The sequence below is a fragment of the Aedes albopictus genome, chromosome 2 (genome assembly GCF_035046485.1).
Source record: "Aedes albopictus strain Foshan chromosome 2, AalbF5, whole genome shotgun sequence".
NCBI classification, from domain to species: domain Eukaryota; kingdom Metazoa; phylum Arthropoda; class Insecta; order Diptera; family Culicidae; genus Aedes; species Aedes albopictus.
In genome coordinates this window covers 58,485,066-58,502,189 of record NC_085137.1, presented here as the reverse complement: position 1 = coordinate 58,502,189, position 17,124 = coordinate 58,485,066, and the positions used below count along the sequence as shown (strand labels likewise).

Sequence of the window (17,124 nt, the reverse complement as noted above, 5' to 3'; positions counted from 1 at the left end):
GACGAAATTATTGACTTCCATTTGCATATCCCGGACATCCAGCAGCAAAACCACCAAAAATCACAGGCGAATCAAGTGAAAATGAAGATGAATTACGGCGCCCCGATGTAACAAACTCTAATAACAAATACGAATAATCCGGAGATCAATTTACATGCACTTTTTGAGAAAAAATTTGCAACACCATCCATGCATGCGACCCATAAAACCACGGCATTTTCGATTATCTGATGAACGGAAAGTAGGAAAATAGTCTCAGACTATATCTGAACCGGTTATGTTCCATAACCAGTTCCAGGTGTTCCGCGGGAAGTGTCCAATTAAAAAAAGTGAACCAAACCTTGCATGCGACACATCAAATAGCTGCTTTTCGATAACCAAATGAACGGTAAGCAGGAAAATAGTTTCAGATCATATCTGAGCCGGTTGTGGTCTGAAACCGATTCCAGGTGTCCCGACTGAAGTGGCCAATTAAAAAAGTGAACCATACCCATGCATGCGACACACCAAATAGCGGCTTTTTCGATAACCAAATGAACGGTAAGCAGGAAAATAGTTTCAGACCATATCTAAACCGATTTTGTTCTGGAACCGGTTCCAGATGTCCCGTTGGAAGCGACCAATTAAAAAACTGAACCAAATCTATGCATGCGACACACCAAATAGCGGCTTTATCGATTACCAGGTGAACGGTAAGCAGGGAAATAGTAACGCTAAACAAGCTGTTTCCGATATTTGTCACCGATAATTACCAATCAATCCACAAATAATATATCTGAACCGGTTGTATTCCGGAACCGTTTCCAGGTGTCCTGCCGGAAGTGGCCTGTTAATGAAGGGAACCAAACCCATGCATGCGAAACATCAAATCATCAAAAATGTTCGATAACCAGATTAACGGGCAGCAAGAAAATAGTCTTTGACCACACATAAGATTACCGGCAGTGTTGCAGAATCAGGATTTAATACATCGCTGAAATTACGAAGGTGAACAATATGCGTAAATATGCGTAAAAAAACAAAATCTTGATAAAAATTTAAGCGATCCTGTCATTTTAGATGGAATGAGTTCTATTATAGGAAATTTTACTTGCTTGAACTTTTTTTGTCAAATTTTACATGAATCTTATAACCAATGATAATTAAAAAAAGGCTAAAGTGTGCAGAAAAAAAAATGCCGTAATGTCTTTATAATGATCGGTATCCAGTGCTAGTAAAGGTGGTCAAGCAGTCAACTAAGAGGTTTGGTATTTTTCAGCTCTGCTTATACCTTTAACATAATACCTAACGTCGGAATATGGATAAGTTTCCAACTTCGATTATGGCTTTGATATAATTCTTGCTTCTCTGAATAAGGCTGACACAAATTTCGATTTTCTCTTAAGTCAAGAGGGGCCCTTTGGAAATTTTGATCGGAATTCAACATTTTGAGGAAGGGCACAAACAAATAAACCATTTTTTTTTTTAATTTGAAGGTGAAATTAGAGTCTTCCAGGAAATTTCTAATCAAATCCGATGAGTTAAGCGGTTTTACGTAATTGTTTGGGTATTTTTTCATCAAATACATTTATTATTTATCAACTCCACCCCCCATTGATTAGTCAACAAGCACTGTGACAAAAGAAGAAAATGAGATTTATTCCGTTCTAGAGTAATATCAGGATTTAGGAACACTTCGGCTTATGACGACGGAAAAATCTTGAATACATATTCGACGAGAAAGGTATTATCACCACTATGTCGATTAATCTGGGTTTTACGGATAATTTCGCCACTGCTACTGCTACCTTGCAGAACTCGGATACGTTTGTTATGCTCGGTTCCATCGTCAGGGTCATCTTGATCCCTCCGGCTCCAAAGTTTAACCCTTATAATCATAGATCGTTTAAAAATTCAATTATCAAAAATACTTTGTAATTGGCTTTTGTGAGCATTTTATTATCGTGTTAAGAGTATAGCAGCATATATGCAAGAAATTCATAATTAAATCGCTGGGAGATTTTTTTAGACATTTTTATTGTAAAAGTCCCGTTAGTGCGCAAATTGTGGCTCCGTTTAGCAAACGCTCAAGTTATGTTTTGCCGGCAGACGCAACCTAACAGAAATCGTTAAAGGGCAAATCTTTTGGCGCTTCGCTGCCGTTACTGCAGAGACAACTTCGTTGTAGGTCGGTCATGCAAGCTAGAAGTTCCCTGTCGAACTCGGAACTGGAATCGCGGCAAAGCATGTGGAACGTCGGCCGGTAGGCAATTTTCGTTTCCGATGATTGACGGGATCGATTGCCTGAAACAGGGTTGCAGAACGGGGTCGCTTGTGCAATCCGACAAAGTAGCACCACCTGTGCTGAATGTTGTTTACTGTTTATGCTTTTTGGGGGGGGGGGGGGGGGGGTGTTATATTGGTGAATGAGTCAAACAATGTTTGAGCAACGGACGGTTCCACCTAGCATGATCTTGATATCCTGAGGGCTTCTGAAGTTGCAATGAATCGTTTCATGGAATTCTTCTCCAACAGCTGATCACTGAGCCAGGTCGGGTTGCTTGTTCAAGCAATCCTCCGGTCAGAGTATTCAATCCAATGCAGTCATAAATTAGATAACACACATCTGAACATAACCTCAATTCTTCCACGGCAATATTGAGTTTGGCGTTCCTTTACAAAGATAGAGACGATTAGCAGCTCGTTCGAACGGCATCATAATTGAAAACCGATTCGCTCACTTGGTGGCTTGGACTTTGGGTGGTGCTGGTTCAAAGGTAAATCGCTGCTTCTGTTTTTAGGTTGCTTGCCCGGAGGTAATAACATAGCATTGACTGAGAGTTGAACCTCAGTTACTTCATCGAGAACATACCACAACTTGGAACGATGCCTGTGCCAAGTCGAGCAGCCTTTTGCAGTCAGTCGCAGTTTGTTAATAACATGTTTGTTGGCGCTCCAGAGTGAGCTCATTGTAAAATCCTCGAGACATGATTTACCGATCGTGATGGACTTTCATCGCTGTGCAAGACGATGACTTTTACATTCTCCCTTTGAGATGACGACGGTGGACAAATCCATCGGATGTGCCGTCGAGTTTGTGAGAGTGCTCCAGTTCGAGAGTATGACAAATCAAATGGAGGACATTTCGTTCAAACTTCGTAACTTGAAGTATTTTTTCTGTTACCTGTGACCTTATGTAACAAATAAAAAAGTTGTCAACAATCCTTCAAGAGTTTTCTAGAGATTTGTTCAGGAACTTACCACGAATTTACTATATGATTAACAGCAAATCCATCTATACACATCTTGTCAGAATTTGATAAAAAATTGTCACTGAGTCGAATCATCAACTAACCAGATACAAGCTAGAGCTACGCACCTCAATTGTAAAGGTCCAATCTCTTGCCATTTCGACGTCATCAATCAACAAGCATAACGTCGCCGACAACGCCGACGAGCTGCTCATTATGCTTGATCAACGCGGTGCGAAAGTGTGCGCTCGTGCGCGACAAGTGAGGAAGTGAGATCGGGAATTATCGGTCGGGAAGCACTTTCTCGAGCGATGGCCAGTCGCCTGTGCGTTAGTCGTCCACTAGGTGGATGCGATTACCTAAAAAAATCACGGGTGGGAGAGAGCGAACAGTAGTTGTGCTTGTTGCCTAACACATCCTGCCCCATCTTGGATTGCGGTGTGCGGTGGGTTGCTACTGTTTACACAGCGCACAGTCGGTGGATCTGAGACCTCTAATTAGGCAAGTGGAGCGATGTGCTTCGATCGAGTCCACAACAGGAAACCCACTCTCGTCAACGCCCTTTTTTACTGCTACTGCTGATGGACGAATTGGAGCAGTTGTTTGAAGGAAAATTAGTCTCTTCCTTCGTGTTTGGAATTGGTCGCGTGCTGCTGAACGACAAAGTGCCGAGACTGATGTTTTTTTTCTGCTATTTATCTTTTAGATTCTGTTTTTACATATTTTAACTCCTATCTTATGTCTTATAACATCTGTCTCTTCCCATCTATTTTCCATTTTTTTTTCTGATATATCCCTTTTAATATTTTCAGTTTGTTACTTTTTATCGACTGTCTTCCATTTTCTATTTTATGTTTACTATCTGCCATCTTCTATATTTTATTTTCTTTGTAAAATATTCGGTTTTCTGTCTTTTATATTTTATATTGTTTCTTTTTTCTTTATCTTCTATTTTCTACATTCTATATACCATGAATCTTTTGTAATTCATCGTTTGTCTTTTATTTTATATTATTATTTTCTAGCTTCTTTTTTTATTAAGTCTTCTGATTTTTGTTTCTTTTCTTCCGTTTTTATTCGGTATTCGTTTCTCGTCTATTAACTACAAAACACAGTTCTTGGGTCACTGCCTTGATCTTAGTCACAATCACCGAAGCAGGATCTCCAACGGATTCCACCAGTACGGTTCTCACGAGGCAAGCTCGATTCCGGAAAATAAATAACCGTTACATCACGGAATTTTATTAATATTCCGTAAAATTATCATAAATTTAGTCCCATTTTTTATGGCGTCACCTTTCTGCGTTCGTTAGTTTCGGCAAGGACCCACCTCATACACGCACCCGTCTGGATGAGTAATGCGCTGAATCATTACACTCAACCGATCCATCCCGGTGGCAGTGCGTTACCGAAAAAAAAACCAGATCCAACTGACTGAATCGACTACCTGACCGATTCCCTTGCAGCACCACCTAGGCGCGCATACATTAACCGGCGCAATCGATGCATAATGAGCGTCTCATCATCTTGTCTCGCTGCCTTAGGTTTAACAGAGTTATCTCTCCTGACCCCTACAGGATTACGGTTTTTACGGAGGGAAACATTCCAGAGCATTTCCTAGATGAAACACCACTAGGCACTAGGAATCTGTCTCGTCACCGTGGGGAAATTAATTAGTCGTCATCCTAAAACCGGATTGCTGCTTCGTATGATCCCAACAGATAGAAAAGTAGAATCTCACAACACGACCGTGTGTGGCTGTGATCCCGGATGGGTAAATATTTTTAACCTTCCACGTCGTTGGAGAGTCTGTCACACGAACGGGGAGTTTTTTTTTGCGTATTCATCTTCTGAATTGGTAATGAGCCTCCGGTTGGTCGATCGGTTGATTGTGATGGTTGCTCTTCAAATTGTAATAATATTACGCATGGAGAGAAAAGCCCGGTGCGCACGGTGCAGGATTATGTCGTTGGTTAGGTTGCCGAACAAGTTTTTCCGGGTTTCAAATTTGTACGGTACCCGTATCCGTTCGGAACAACATGTTGTGTGTTCTAATTCCGTCCGATTGGCAGTGGTGTAGCTAGGGTTTCATGAAGAGAAGACAAGAATACAAGAAGATAAGAAGACTCAGAAGACTCAGAAGCTCAGAAGACTCAAAAGAATCAGAAGACTGAGAAGACTTATCTATCTCATGAAAATCATTAAACTTAGGAGACTTAGAAGACTTGAAGACTCATAAGAATCAGAAAACTCAGTATCACAAGACTCTACAGATTCAGAAGACTCCCGAAAACTCAGAAGACTCGGAAGACTTGGAGATCTCGAAGACTCAAAAGACTCAGAAGACTCAGAAGACTCAGAAGACTCAGAAGACTCAGAAGACTCAGAAGACTCAGAAGACTCAGAAGACTCAGAAGACTCAGAAGACTCAGAAGACTCAGAAGACTCAGAAGACTCAGAAGACTCAGAAGACTCAGAAGACTCAGAAGACTCAGAAGACTCAGAAGACTCAGAAGACTCAGAAGACTTAGCAGACTCAGAAGACTCAGAAGACTCAGAAGACTCAGAAGACTCAGAAGACTCAGAAGACTCAGAAGACTCAGAAGACTCAGAAGACTCAGAAGACTCAGAAGGCTCAGAAGACTCAGAAGACTCAGAAGACTCAGAAGACTCAGAAGACTCAGAAGACTCAGAAGACTCAGAAGTCTCAGAAGACTCAGAAGACTCAGAAGACTCTGAGGCCTCAGAAGACTCTGAAGGCTCTGAAGACGTTGAAGACACTGAAAACTCTGAGGATTTTGAAGACTGTGAAGATTCTGAAGACTCAGAAGACTCAGAAGACTCAGAAGACTCAGAAGACTCAGAAGACTCAGAAGACTCAGAAGACTCTGAAGACTCAGAAGACTCTGAAGACTCTGAAGACTCTGAAGACTCAGAAGACTCAGAAGTCTCAGAAGACTCAGAAGACTCAGAAGACTCTGAAGACTCTGAGGCCTCAGAAGACTCTGAAGGCTCTGAAGACGTTGAAGACACTGAAAACTCTGAGGATTTTGAAGACTGTGAAGATTCTGAAGACTCAGAAGACTCAGAAGACTCAGAAGACTCAGAAGACTCAGAAGACTCAGAAGACTCAGAAGACTCAGAAGACTCAGAAGACTCAGAAGACTCAGAAGACTCAGAAGACTCAGAAGACTCAGAAGACTCAGAAGACTCAGAAGACTCAGAAGACTCTGATGACTCTGAAGCCTCAGAAGACTCTGAAGACTCAGAAGACGCTGAAGACACTGAAAACTCTGAGGATTTTGAAGACTGTGAAGATTCTGAAGACTCAGAAGACTCAGAAGACTCAGAAGACTCAGAAGACTCAGAAGACTCAGAAGACTCAGAAGACTCAGAAGACTCAGAAGACTCAGAAGACTCAGAAGACTCAGAAGACTCAGAAGACTCAGAAGACTCAGAAGACTCAGAAGACTCAGAAGACTCAGAAGACTCAGAAGACTCAGAAGACTCAGAAGACTCAGAAGACTCAGAAGACTCAGAAGACTCAGAAGACTCAGAAGACTCAGAAGACTCAGAAGACTCAGAAGACTCAGAAGACTCAGAAGACTCAGAAGACTCAGAAGACTCAGAAGACTCAGAAGACTCAGAAGACTCAGAAGACTCAGAAGACTCAGAAGACTCAGAAGACTCAGAAGACTCAGAAGACTCAGAAGACTCAGAAGACTCAGAAGACTCAGAAGACTCAGAAGACTCAAAAGACTCAGAAGACTCAGAAGACTCAGAAGACTCAGAAGACTCAGAAGTCTCAGAAGACTCAGAAGACTCAGAAGACTCTGAAGACTCTGAGGCCTCAGAAGACTCTGAAGGCTCTGAAGACGTTGAAGACACTGAAAACTCTGAGGATTTTGAAGACTGTGAAGATTCTGAAGACTCAGAAGACTCAGAAGACTCAGAAGACTCAGAAGACTCAGAAGACTCAGAAGACTCAGAAGACTCAGAAGACTCAGAAGACTCAGAAGACTCAGAAGACTCAGAAGACTCAGAAGACTCAGAAGACTCAGAAGACTCAGAAGACTCAGAAGACTCAGAAGACTCAGAAGACTCAGAAGACTCAGAAGACTCAGAAGACTCAGAAGACTCAGAAGACTCAGAAGACTCAGAAGACTCAGAAGACTCAGAAGACTCAGAAGACTCAGAAGACTCAGAAGACTCAGAAGACTCAGAAGACTCTGAAGACTCAGAAGACTCAGAAGTCTCAGAAGACTCAGAAGACTCAGAAGACTCTGAAGACTCTGAGGCCTCAGAAGACTCTGAAGGCTCTGAAGACGTTGAAGACACTGAAAACTCTGAGGATTTTGAAGACTGTGAAGATTCTGAAGACTCAGAAGACTCAGAAGACTCAGAAGACTCAGAAGACTCAGAAGACTCAGAAGACTCAGAAGACTCAGAAGACTCAGAAGACTCAGAAGACTCAGAAGACTCAGAAGACTCTGATGACTCTGAAGCCTCAGAAGACTCTGAAGACTCAGAAGACGCTGAAGACACTGAAAACTCTGAGGACTTTGAAGACTGTGAAGGTTCTGAAGACTCTGAAGACTCTTGAAGCTCAGAAAACCTGATTTTGATTTTGAAGCCTCAGAAGACTCGGAAGACTTTGGAGACCTTGAAGACTCTGAGTACTCTTGTTCAAATCTATATGCTCCTTTCCTTGGCAGTATGTTGCCCCTCGTTACATCACCGACGCGATTCCGTTTGTTCAAGGTTGCCCTTGTCTACATTGCTGAACTATAGGATGAACCCGTCCGAACGGAACACAAAGCACGGCTCAGGTTAGTCATGACATTCACAAGGTGGAAGGCAGTTGGGCGAGCTACAACAAAAAAAAAAAGCTTCAGAATAAATTGAAAACCACTCTCAATATTTTTAATAGTAATGAGGGGTAGAATTCGTTAGAAATTTCCAACCTGAAACAGGGGTTGCTGGCTGCCGAGCACGTTTTCGAGGGGGGAGAAATTGAACCAAATAGCAACAGCATCAACCTGAAATCAGAGATCGGTGAACAATGAGTTGGCGCGCTCGCACAGTAGGGAGATGGTACACACCGTTGTTGCGTTGCTTCTCTCGGGTCCTAGAGTGTGTATCTAAATGAGAGGGCTGAACGTTGCTTGTGTGTGGTGGACTGGATCAGCACCCGGTCATAAAATGTGTATCACAGTCGACAAATCTCGTTTTCGGTTCCTGTTTCCTCGTGTTTTGGTTCCGGTGCTGGCTGGATGCTGGATTCCCTCGCTTTTCAGCAGATTGCACACCTTTCCATCAGCAATCCTGTCGGGAAGGACCTGCTTTGCAACATATCGGGCTTGAAACGAGTCGGAGGGAAAACACCAACAGGAAAAGGTGTTTGCCCGACCAGGTTGATCGTCCCCACGGGTTTTTTGCTCGTAAAAGCAACGGGCCATTGCATTGTTCTCACCGCCAGCAGATTAGAGGTCTGTCAGGAACGGCGGTTACAAATTTGAAGAGCGCTCCATCTGTCACAAAATTAATCTTCCTGCAACCCATGGCCCGGCTGAATTGCCTACTGGTTTCAATTCACTACGTAGAGCATCATTGCAACTACTGGGAGATGATATCACACTTCATAAATAATACAGCACCACCCTGGGCTAACAGCCAAGGAGAATTCATAAAATTGAATTTCGAAACCTACAATTTCGCAATGAGACCTTAACATTAATCTTCGCAACCGCGGTGCAGTCTAAGCCCCAGTCGTCGGTATTGCACTGCTGCACTTGGCCGTACCAAAAGTCAGCGCGCCAATTGTAATAAATAGCGGTGCACAGAAGCCCCACAGCTAAACAACCGTCGGTCGTCGTTATCAGAATTTTATTAAATATAATCAAACACCCCCACCTGCTTGGCGGCGGACGGTAGTTGGTGGTGGTGTTACCAAATCAAAGCTCGGCTGGGCACACTCACGCTTAGGCTTCCAGAGCTGTGCGGGCGGGTGCAAACTACACAAACAAACGTGCTTCGGCTAGTTGTAGCCGCCGCCGGGAGCCAGTAAGGTCCACCCTTCTTTCAACGATCTGACCATGGGAATTGACTTCGTGCTGTAAACCTGTGCAGTGCATTGTGGGTGCACCTGTACATAAGGCATGAGCGCAGATTTTCCCAAATGTGATGTTGATTTGCCACAGTCTGGTTAGGGAAACTAACATATTAGTGGTCAGAGTTGCTAGTGGTCCCACATTCGAATTGCACGATGTTCAAGTTCAGTCCCGTGCTTTGTTGCACAGAAGTTGGTACAGTCGGGTCTCCTATTAGACGCTTCCACCCACGTTATGCCAAACGAGTTTTCCTAACCAATTTAGTTATTTTTGCCTTTCTCGTACACTAAGTGTACTGGAAAGGCTATATGTTCACTCCAAAAATGACTTTTCGATAGAAGGCCCGGAGGGTCGAGTCACATATACCAATCAACTCAGCTCGACGAATTGAGGTGATGTCTGTGTGTATGTGTGTGTGTGTGTGTGTGTGTGTGTGTGTGTGTGTGTGTGTGTGTGTGTGTGTGTGTGTGTGTGTGTATGTGTGTATGTGTGTGTACAAAAAAACTCACATCACTTTTTGGCAGTAAACCTCATCCGATTTCAATGATCGACGGTTCATTCGATGCGGAATCTGGTCCCATTGTTTCCTATTGAAAATTGTTCGAATCGGTCCAACCGTTCCGGAGATATGACCATTTAGGTGTTCCGGAACGGTACCCTAGGAAGGGACCAGATATGAAAATGCATCAAACATATGCATGCGACACATCAAACCACGGCATTTTCAATAATCTGATGAGCGGTAAGCAGGAAAATAGTCTCAGACCATATCTGAACCGGTAGTGTTCCCGAACCGGTTCTGGGCGTCCCGCTGGAAGTGGTCAAATATGCAATTGAACCAAACCCATACATGCGACACATCAAACCACGACATTTTCGATGACCTGATGGACACTGAGCAGGAAAATCATCCCAGACCATATCTGAACCGGTAGTGTTGCGGAACCGGTTCTAGGCGTTCCACTGGAAGTGGCCAAAAATACTATTGAACCAAACCCATGCATGTGACACATCAAACCACTGCATTTTCGATGACCTGATGAGCAGTAAGTAGGAAAAGAGTCTAAGATCATATCTGAACCAGTAGTGTTCCGGAACCGGTTCTACGCGTCCCGCTGGAGGTGGCCAAATATAAAATTGAACCGAACCCATACATGCGACACATCAAACCACGGCATTTTCGATGATCTGATGGACAATGAGCAGAAAAATCATCTCAGACCATATTTGAACCAGTAGTGTTCCGGAACCGGTTCCGGGGTTCTCGCCGAAGTGGTCAAATCTGAAAGAGAAACAAACCCGTACATGCGTCACATCAAATAGCGGCTTTTTAGATTACCTAATGAACGGCCAGCAAGTGTTTCGGAATCGGTTTTGAGTGGCCGGGAGAGGCCAAATGTAAAAGTAGTAAATCCAGGCATGTGACACATTAAATCGTGGCTTTTGTGATAACCTGATGAACAGTTAGCTAGAAAATAGCCTTAGGTCACACTAAAGACAACTGGTAGTGTTCCGGAATGGGTTCCGAGAGTCCCGTCGAAATTGTCAAACTCTGCATGTGACACCTTCAATTTGCAGCGTTTTTGGTTAACCGATGAGCAGTTAACAAGACAATAATGTCAGACCATATTTGGTTCAGCCAGTAGTTACCCGGAATCAGATCCGGGTAGTAAAATGTAAAATTTAACCAAACCCATGGATGCGGTGTATCAAATCACGACCAGTCTTTTAAACATTCGACACTTTTCACTACCTTCATTTCGTTGCCGCAGTCGGGTGTCAGCTTGCTTTGTTACATTCGTGCGCTACCGTTACCTCTTACCTACACACAACACGAGCAGTAGAACGAAGATCAATAAACATAAGAAAGAGTCAAATCAATGTCATCTGACACGATGACACGTGTGTAATTCTAGCATTACGCATAGATTCTCAGCCAATTCCGATTATGAATGTTAATATGAGTTTATTCTTGCATGTTGCATTGAATACGGCACACAGATGGGCAACATAGCTCTTGTTATGGAAGAAGACAGGAATAACAAGAGCCGAACCGTCTTCCGAAGCCGCTATTGTGGTGAAGTGCATTCGTTTGACATTTTTGTTTCGAACAGTAGTTTAATTGATTGTGTTGCGAATACCGGAGACAAAGGAGGCCGAATATCGACGAAAAGGTTCAAATGACTGTGATCTCTAACAAGACTGATCACGACTTATCGACATCCTGATGGAAAAATAGGGTCAGACCCGGGAGTGTTACGGGTTCAGCTGTGGCTTCGAAAGTGTAAAGAAGTAAAACTCATACATGCGATATATCAAATCGCGGTGATTAGATAAAGGTGAAAAATAAGCAATAAAATACTCTCAGACCATAATTGGGACAACCGGTAGTGTCATGCTCCATGACTCATGGAATCAGATTCGGCTATCCCACCGGATATTACCAAATATAAAAATGAACCAAACCCATATATACGACACATCAGATCGCAGATTTTTTGATAATCTAATGAACGGTTAGCAAGAAAATAGCCTTAGATCACATTAGAGACTAGCTTTTGTGTAGCAGAACTAACGTTCATGTGAAAAATTAAATCGTGGCTTTGTTTAATGGCCTGATAAACGTTAGGTATGAACAACAGTGACGAATCGGTCTAAGTTCACATATATGAAAGAGAACAAAATATGGACAAAACTAAAGCGATCTCACCAAATCGTACCATTTCAGATTCCTAAGGTGTAATTTTATAGCAGGATGGGTCAACGTTGAATGGAAAAATAAGAATTTGATCGCGTCAACAGAAGATGGCGGCTTTTTTAAGGAATTTTGAGCTCTAAAACTATGTAAATAAGGGTTTTTGGTATGGGAAATATGTTCGGAGTCCACCAGAGTATCCAAGATAGCGGTCCAAAATCCAAGATAATGGCCCAGTATTCAAGTAAGTGCCTATTTTATAGGATTTTTAATTCTTGCATTATGGGCATATGGAAATATGTTCAGAATTCAAAATTTGTAATCAGAAAACCCAAGCTGTCCGCTGTTTCACAAGGTCTGCAATATGACTATAGTTTGAATAGGGAAGAATGCCGGTGTTTGTCCAAAATTGGTAACCAGAAAATCATAAACGACATGCCAAAACTCAATACGGCGACTGTTTTATGTAATTTTAGGTCCAAAAATGAATACCTGGACATCCAAGATGGTGTCTCAATGTTCAAGATGGCGGTTAGTTTATTTGGGGTAGATATCCGGAGTCATGAAATGATGACCGGAAAATCTAAAATGACGTTTCAAATTTTTGCGGTTTCATGACACTTATATGGTTTGAATTTTGTTTTATAATTTCTGAATATTGGATATTATGCTAATATAAAATGTATCCATATTGAGTAGATTTAGCAAGCAGTTTTCATTTTTTATTTATGTAAATGTCGTCAACATGTCGCTTGAGTTTTGTTGAAAGGATATTTTAAAGCACGAGAAAGGCACCATCACCGCTAGGTGGATTAATTAGGGTTTTTGTATATGATATTGAAGTCTATAGTAAGCATTAACGGCACTAAAAAATCAGCTGGATTAGATGCAAGGCACCTGAGAAATTGCGTTGGGTGTAAAGTGGGTGGCAGTGTCCAATAGGAGACTTAACTGTATTCCCTCTTGCTCGTTGATCTCTAGTGCCTACGCCTTTAACGATGTTCATCGCTCATCCGCATATTTAGGCTCGAGGCACGATGCCTTCTAGATTTGAAGACACAGAATACTTAGAAGACTCAGAAGACTCAGAAGACCAATAAGACTTAAGACTAAGAAGACTCACGAGGCTTAGAAATTCAGAAGACTCAGTACTTTCAGAATACTCAGAAGACCCAGAAAACTCAGAGTGATTAGTAGACTCAGAAGGCTTTTAAGAGATAAAACTCAGAAGACTCAGTAGACTCTGAAGACTCCGTAGACTCAAAAGACTCTGGAGACAATGGAGACTCTGAAGACAATGAATACATACCCAATTGGCTGTCCCTTATTTGACAAAAATTGGAAATGTTATAATTTCGTTGTTGGAAAATGATCGTTTAAGCTACGAAATGATCGTGTCAAAATGTGTCAAAATTTGAAGTCTGTTTCTCAAGGCTAAGTGGTACCTTAAGAGATTGACCAAAAATGGTATGGGACCAAAAAACGAAATATTTTTAGGCAAAAAAAATACGCTAGTCTACTAAAACCGATGATTTTGAGATGAGATGATGAGATGAGGGCCAAAAATGCGCTTATTATTGTGATATCTCTGCTCGTTTTTAAGTTATTGAGTAAAATAGGGTAGGTTTCCTTCGTCAAAAATGCTAATTTTTTGGTTGTTTTCAGTAGACCAACGTATTTTTTTTGTAGAATTTTTTTTTGGTTCCATACAATATTTGACAACTTTAGCGATCACTTGGCCTTGAGATACGGACTTCCAATTTTGGCACAATCATTTCTTAGCTAAATCGATCATTTTACAACAACGAACTTATAACATTTCCATTTTTTTGCAAAATAAGGGACGGCCTAATACCCAAGCAACACACAAGTCATATAATAGTTACGGCAACGCATATTTTGGTTGTTTAAAGGGTAATTTAACGTGGATTTGTGGTGTGCGCTCGGAGTCAGTTTGGTTTCCTATTCGACAGAATCATTTCCTGTTTTTTTTTTTTAAATTTGAAACAGGAAAACCCCTTCGAATGATTTCCTTCATAAATATACCGCATTTAGTTCACCACTGGACTGCGAACTGCGACTTCATAAGTGCGAAAACGTAAATAAAAGTGCGCGTTTGCATCAAATCAGGTTGATGTCTTCGGCGCACTATTTCTTCAATCTATGGTGAACAAGTGCTCTGAAGGCACCGAGTTGATTTGATGCAATCGCGCACTTTTATTAGCGTTTTCGCACTCGTGAAAACTAGTGCGATAGTCCAGTGGTGAACTAAATACGCTATACTTTCTCAAAATGGCATGTCCCCTCTTATTTTTTTTTCAAATAACTTTACAAAGGTAAAACATATAATAAATAATAAGGGCTCAAACGGCAATCGTCGAAAGCAGAGCCAAAATTTTCAAATGAGTTCTCAATTTTCAGGTGCTCATCAACTATCACGTTCTTCTCAAAAAGAGAAGCAAACCGTTGATCCAGATCGATAGGTCCATAATTACGATGCTCAACATCCCGATCCACCTTCTAATCGCAACTTAGCACACTCCAGCGTCAAACACCATCACGATGATCAATCTATCTTCCTGCATCTGCCGAGGCGCTGTTTCTGCTTGCTGACTGCGGATGAGTCGCCCGCGGTTCCAGTCAGTGCCATTGGCGGCGTGGTGATGGTGCCTCTTCAAACTGTATTATTTTATTCCGCGCTGGATTGAAGTTCCCCCCTCAACATTTTGCGCATCGTCATCATCCTTCCAGTGAAATGGAACTTGTTTGAAAAATTCGATCATGTTCCTGGCTCACGCACAGCCCGACGATGCGATGGGCACCCAGTAGAGGCAGCAAGGTGGGCGCCAACAAATATCAAATTCATGACCTTTTAGCCCCGTTCCATAAATTACTAGGCGGCCACTGCGCGCCGGTGTGGTTGCTGTGTGTCGGTCGATGGTGGTCAACGACCAACTGATCAGGCACCAAGTGCGCGACCAGACACTGACAGGAAGGTGTGTTCGTATCTACATAGTAATGCGGATCCATATTAAAAGTATCCTGTACGGTTCCGACCCGAGGGGAAAGGGTTTTTAGACATTTGTGGGACAGAGGTTTTCAAGATATGATTACACAGCGTAACAAAAATTAACTTTTGGTCTGTCTCAAGAGCAAACTTATGTGTCTCTGACAGATTTTGGGCCGCTGAATCCGAATCCGGGCTCAGATTTGCTCCAACACGTCACAATTTTGAGCTATACCTCAATTTATAGGGCAAAATATGCGATTTTGGGCGTTTTTGACTGCAAGCCATTAAGTATGGAAATATTTTTTTTGAGCAATCAAAAGGTTAATTGGTCAATTAACATCTAAATTAACGACTCATGCAAAATATTTCGTTTTACCAAATCGATTTTGATAGTTTTAAGCGATTTATGTTAGGTACGATATTTCCCATACAAGTCACCCTCCAGAAGTTGCATGCAAGTTTTCATACTAACATAAAATGCTTAAATCTATCAAATTTGATTAGGTAAAACTATATATTTTGCATGAGTCGTTAATTTAGATGTTAATTGACCAATTAACCTTTTGATTGCTTAAAAAAAATATTTCCATGCTTAATGGCTTGCGTTAAAAAATGCCCAAAATCGCATATTTTGCCCTATAAATTGAGGTATAGCTCAAAAATGTGACGTGTTAGAGCAAATCTGAGCCCGGATTCGGATTCAGCGGCCCAAAAACCTTCGGAGACACATAAGTTTGCTCTTGAGACAAAAAAATGTTGCGCTGTGTTATATGGGACAGAATTTGCTTCTCGTATTACTGTTCTATGAATACATCCACAGGTTTTACTTGATTGCTCTCTGGATCCACTGGGAATTGAACTCACATACCTTCAGTATGATGTTGTATTCTCGGGTGCTAAACCGATTCGGCTACATAGGATGCTGACAATGAAACAAAACATATTTAATCATAGATTTCGTATTATAGTAGCCATTCTAATTCAAGCATGAGAACCGCTGAAATGCGGCCGTACCTAATGATATGATAACATACTTATTTGATTTTATTTTTGAAAAGCGATTCTAATATGCTTAATGTGTTCCTCCATCCTCCTCTCACCACCGCATCGAGAAACGCTCTAGCCATAGAACCCAACAGCCAAGCTGCTTATCCATATTCCACCTTGAAAACTGATAATCACCTGTCCCTGCATTAAATGGTGGTCTCCTCCCTCTCGAAAGACACCAACCAGAAACACATTCCACCCAGTCATCCACCAATTCTCCGGGTGACCTGCCGGCCTAGAACCGGTGATGTCTGTGCAGTGTGCACCAATAAGGTCCGCTCATATCGCCCCGAAAATAGTGGGAAATTTATTATGATTCGATGATTTGTTTAAATTAGATATGATGAACCAGCAGCGGGCGGGAGAGAGAGAGAGCCCGGATGAGACGAGAGACTCGATGGGCCAGGTTGATTTGTTCGACCTCCATCCATAGATACCCACAGCACCACAAACAGTTCATAAAGCAGGACGATGATTTACGACCGATAAACCTGTAATCAAACAAAGGTGTAAATTTGACATTTCAGCTCTGGTAGTGGATAGGCTGTGTGTGTTGGCGTGTTGGTCTGGTGGTTAGACTGTTTGTCCATGAAATTTCGTGTTTCCATATGCACCGTCTGCTGTAACAAACACGCTAATAGGTCTGTTTGGTTCGAGTATCGGTTCGGTTGTCTGTTGATCTAGGAATGAACAAACGGAAAGGTGAAATTTGGAACTTGATCACAGTTTTACGATTGTTTGGGAAGATATGTGTTGTGGGAAGAGACCTACTTTGGGTTTGTTATCAGCGTGCAAATATTTGAATGAGGTTCACCTAATTTGTGAAAGTTTGTGACTATATTTTGACTTGGGAATGATTTCAAGGTTCTTGATTATGGGGAAGTTGTTTTTAGGCTCTGGTCAACTGTAAACCGCATGGTGGACAGCTACCACCATATACGTAATTAGGATATTCACGTTTAAACCCATGCTCCAGTTCCCCCTTGAGCGCACATATTCTAGTAATACATAGCCCTTTCGGGACGGAGTGAA

The 17,124-nt window shown here is 42.0% G+C and overlaps 1 protein-coding gene across 1 annotated transcript in view; it reads right to left on the bottom strand.

Annotated features, from left to right (window-relative positions):
- LOC115265846 (mucin-22) overlaps window positions 1–17,124 on the bottom strand; it is a 140,522-nt gene that overhangs the window by 64,155 nt on the left and 59,243 nt on the right. The window contains exon 2 of the mRNA XM_062847611.1: window positions 5,502–7,828. Coding sequence (XP_062703595.1) covers window positions 5,502–7,828 — 2,327 coding nt within the window. The remainder of the gene's footprint in view (window positions 1–5,501; window positions 7,829–17,124) is intronic.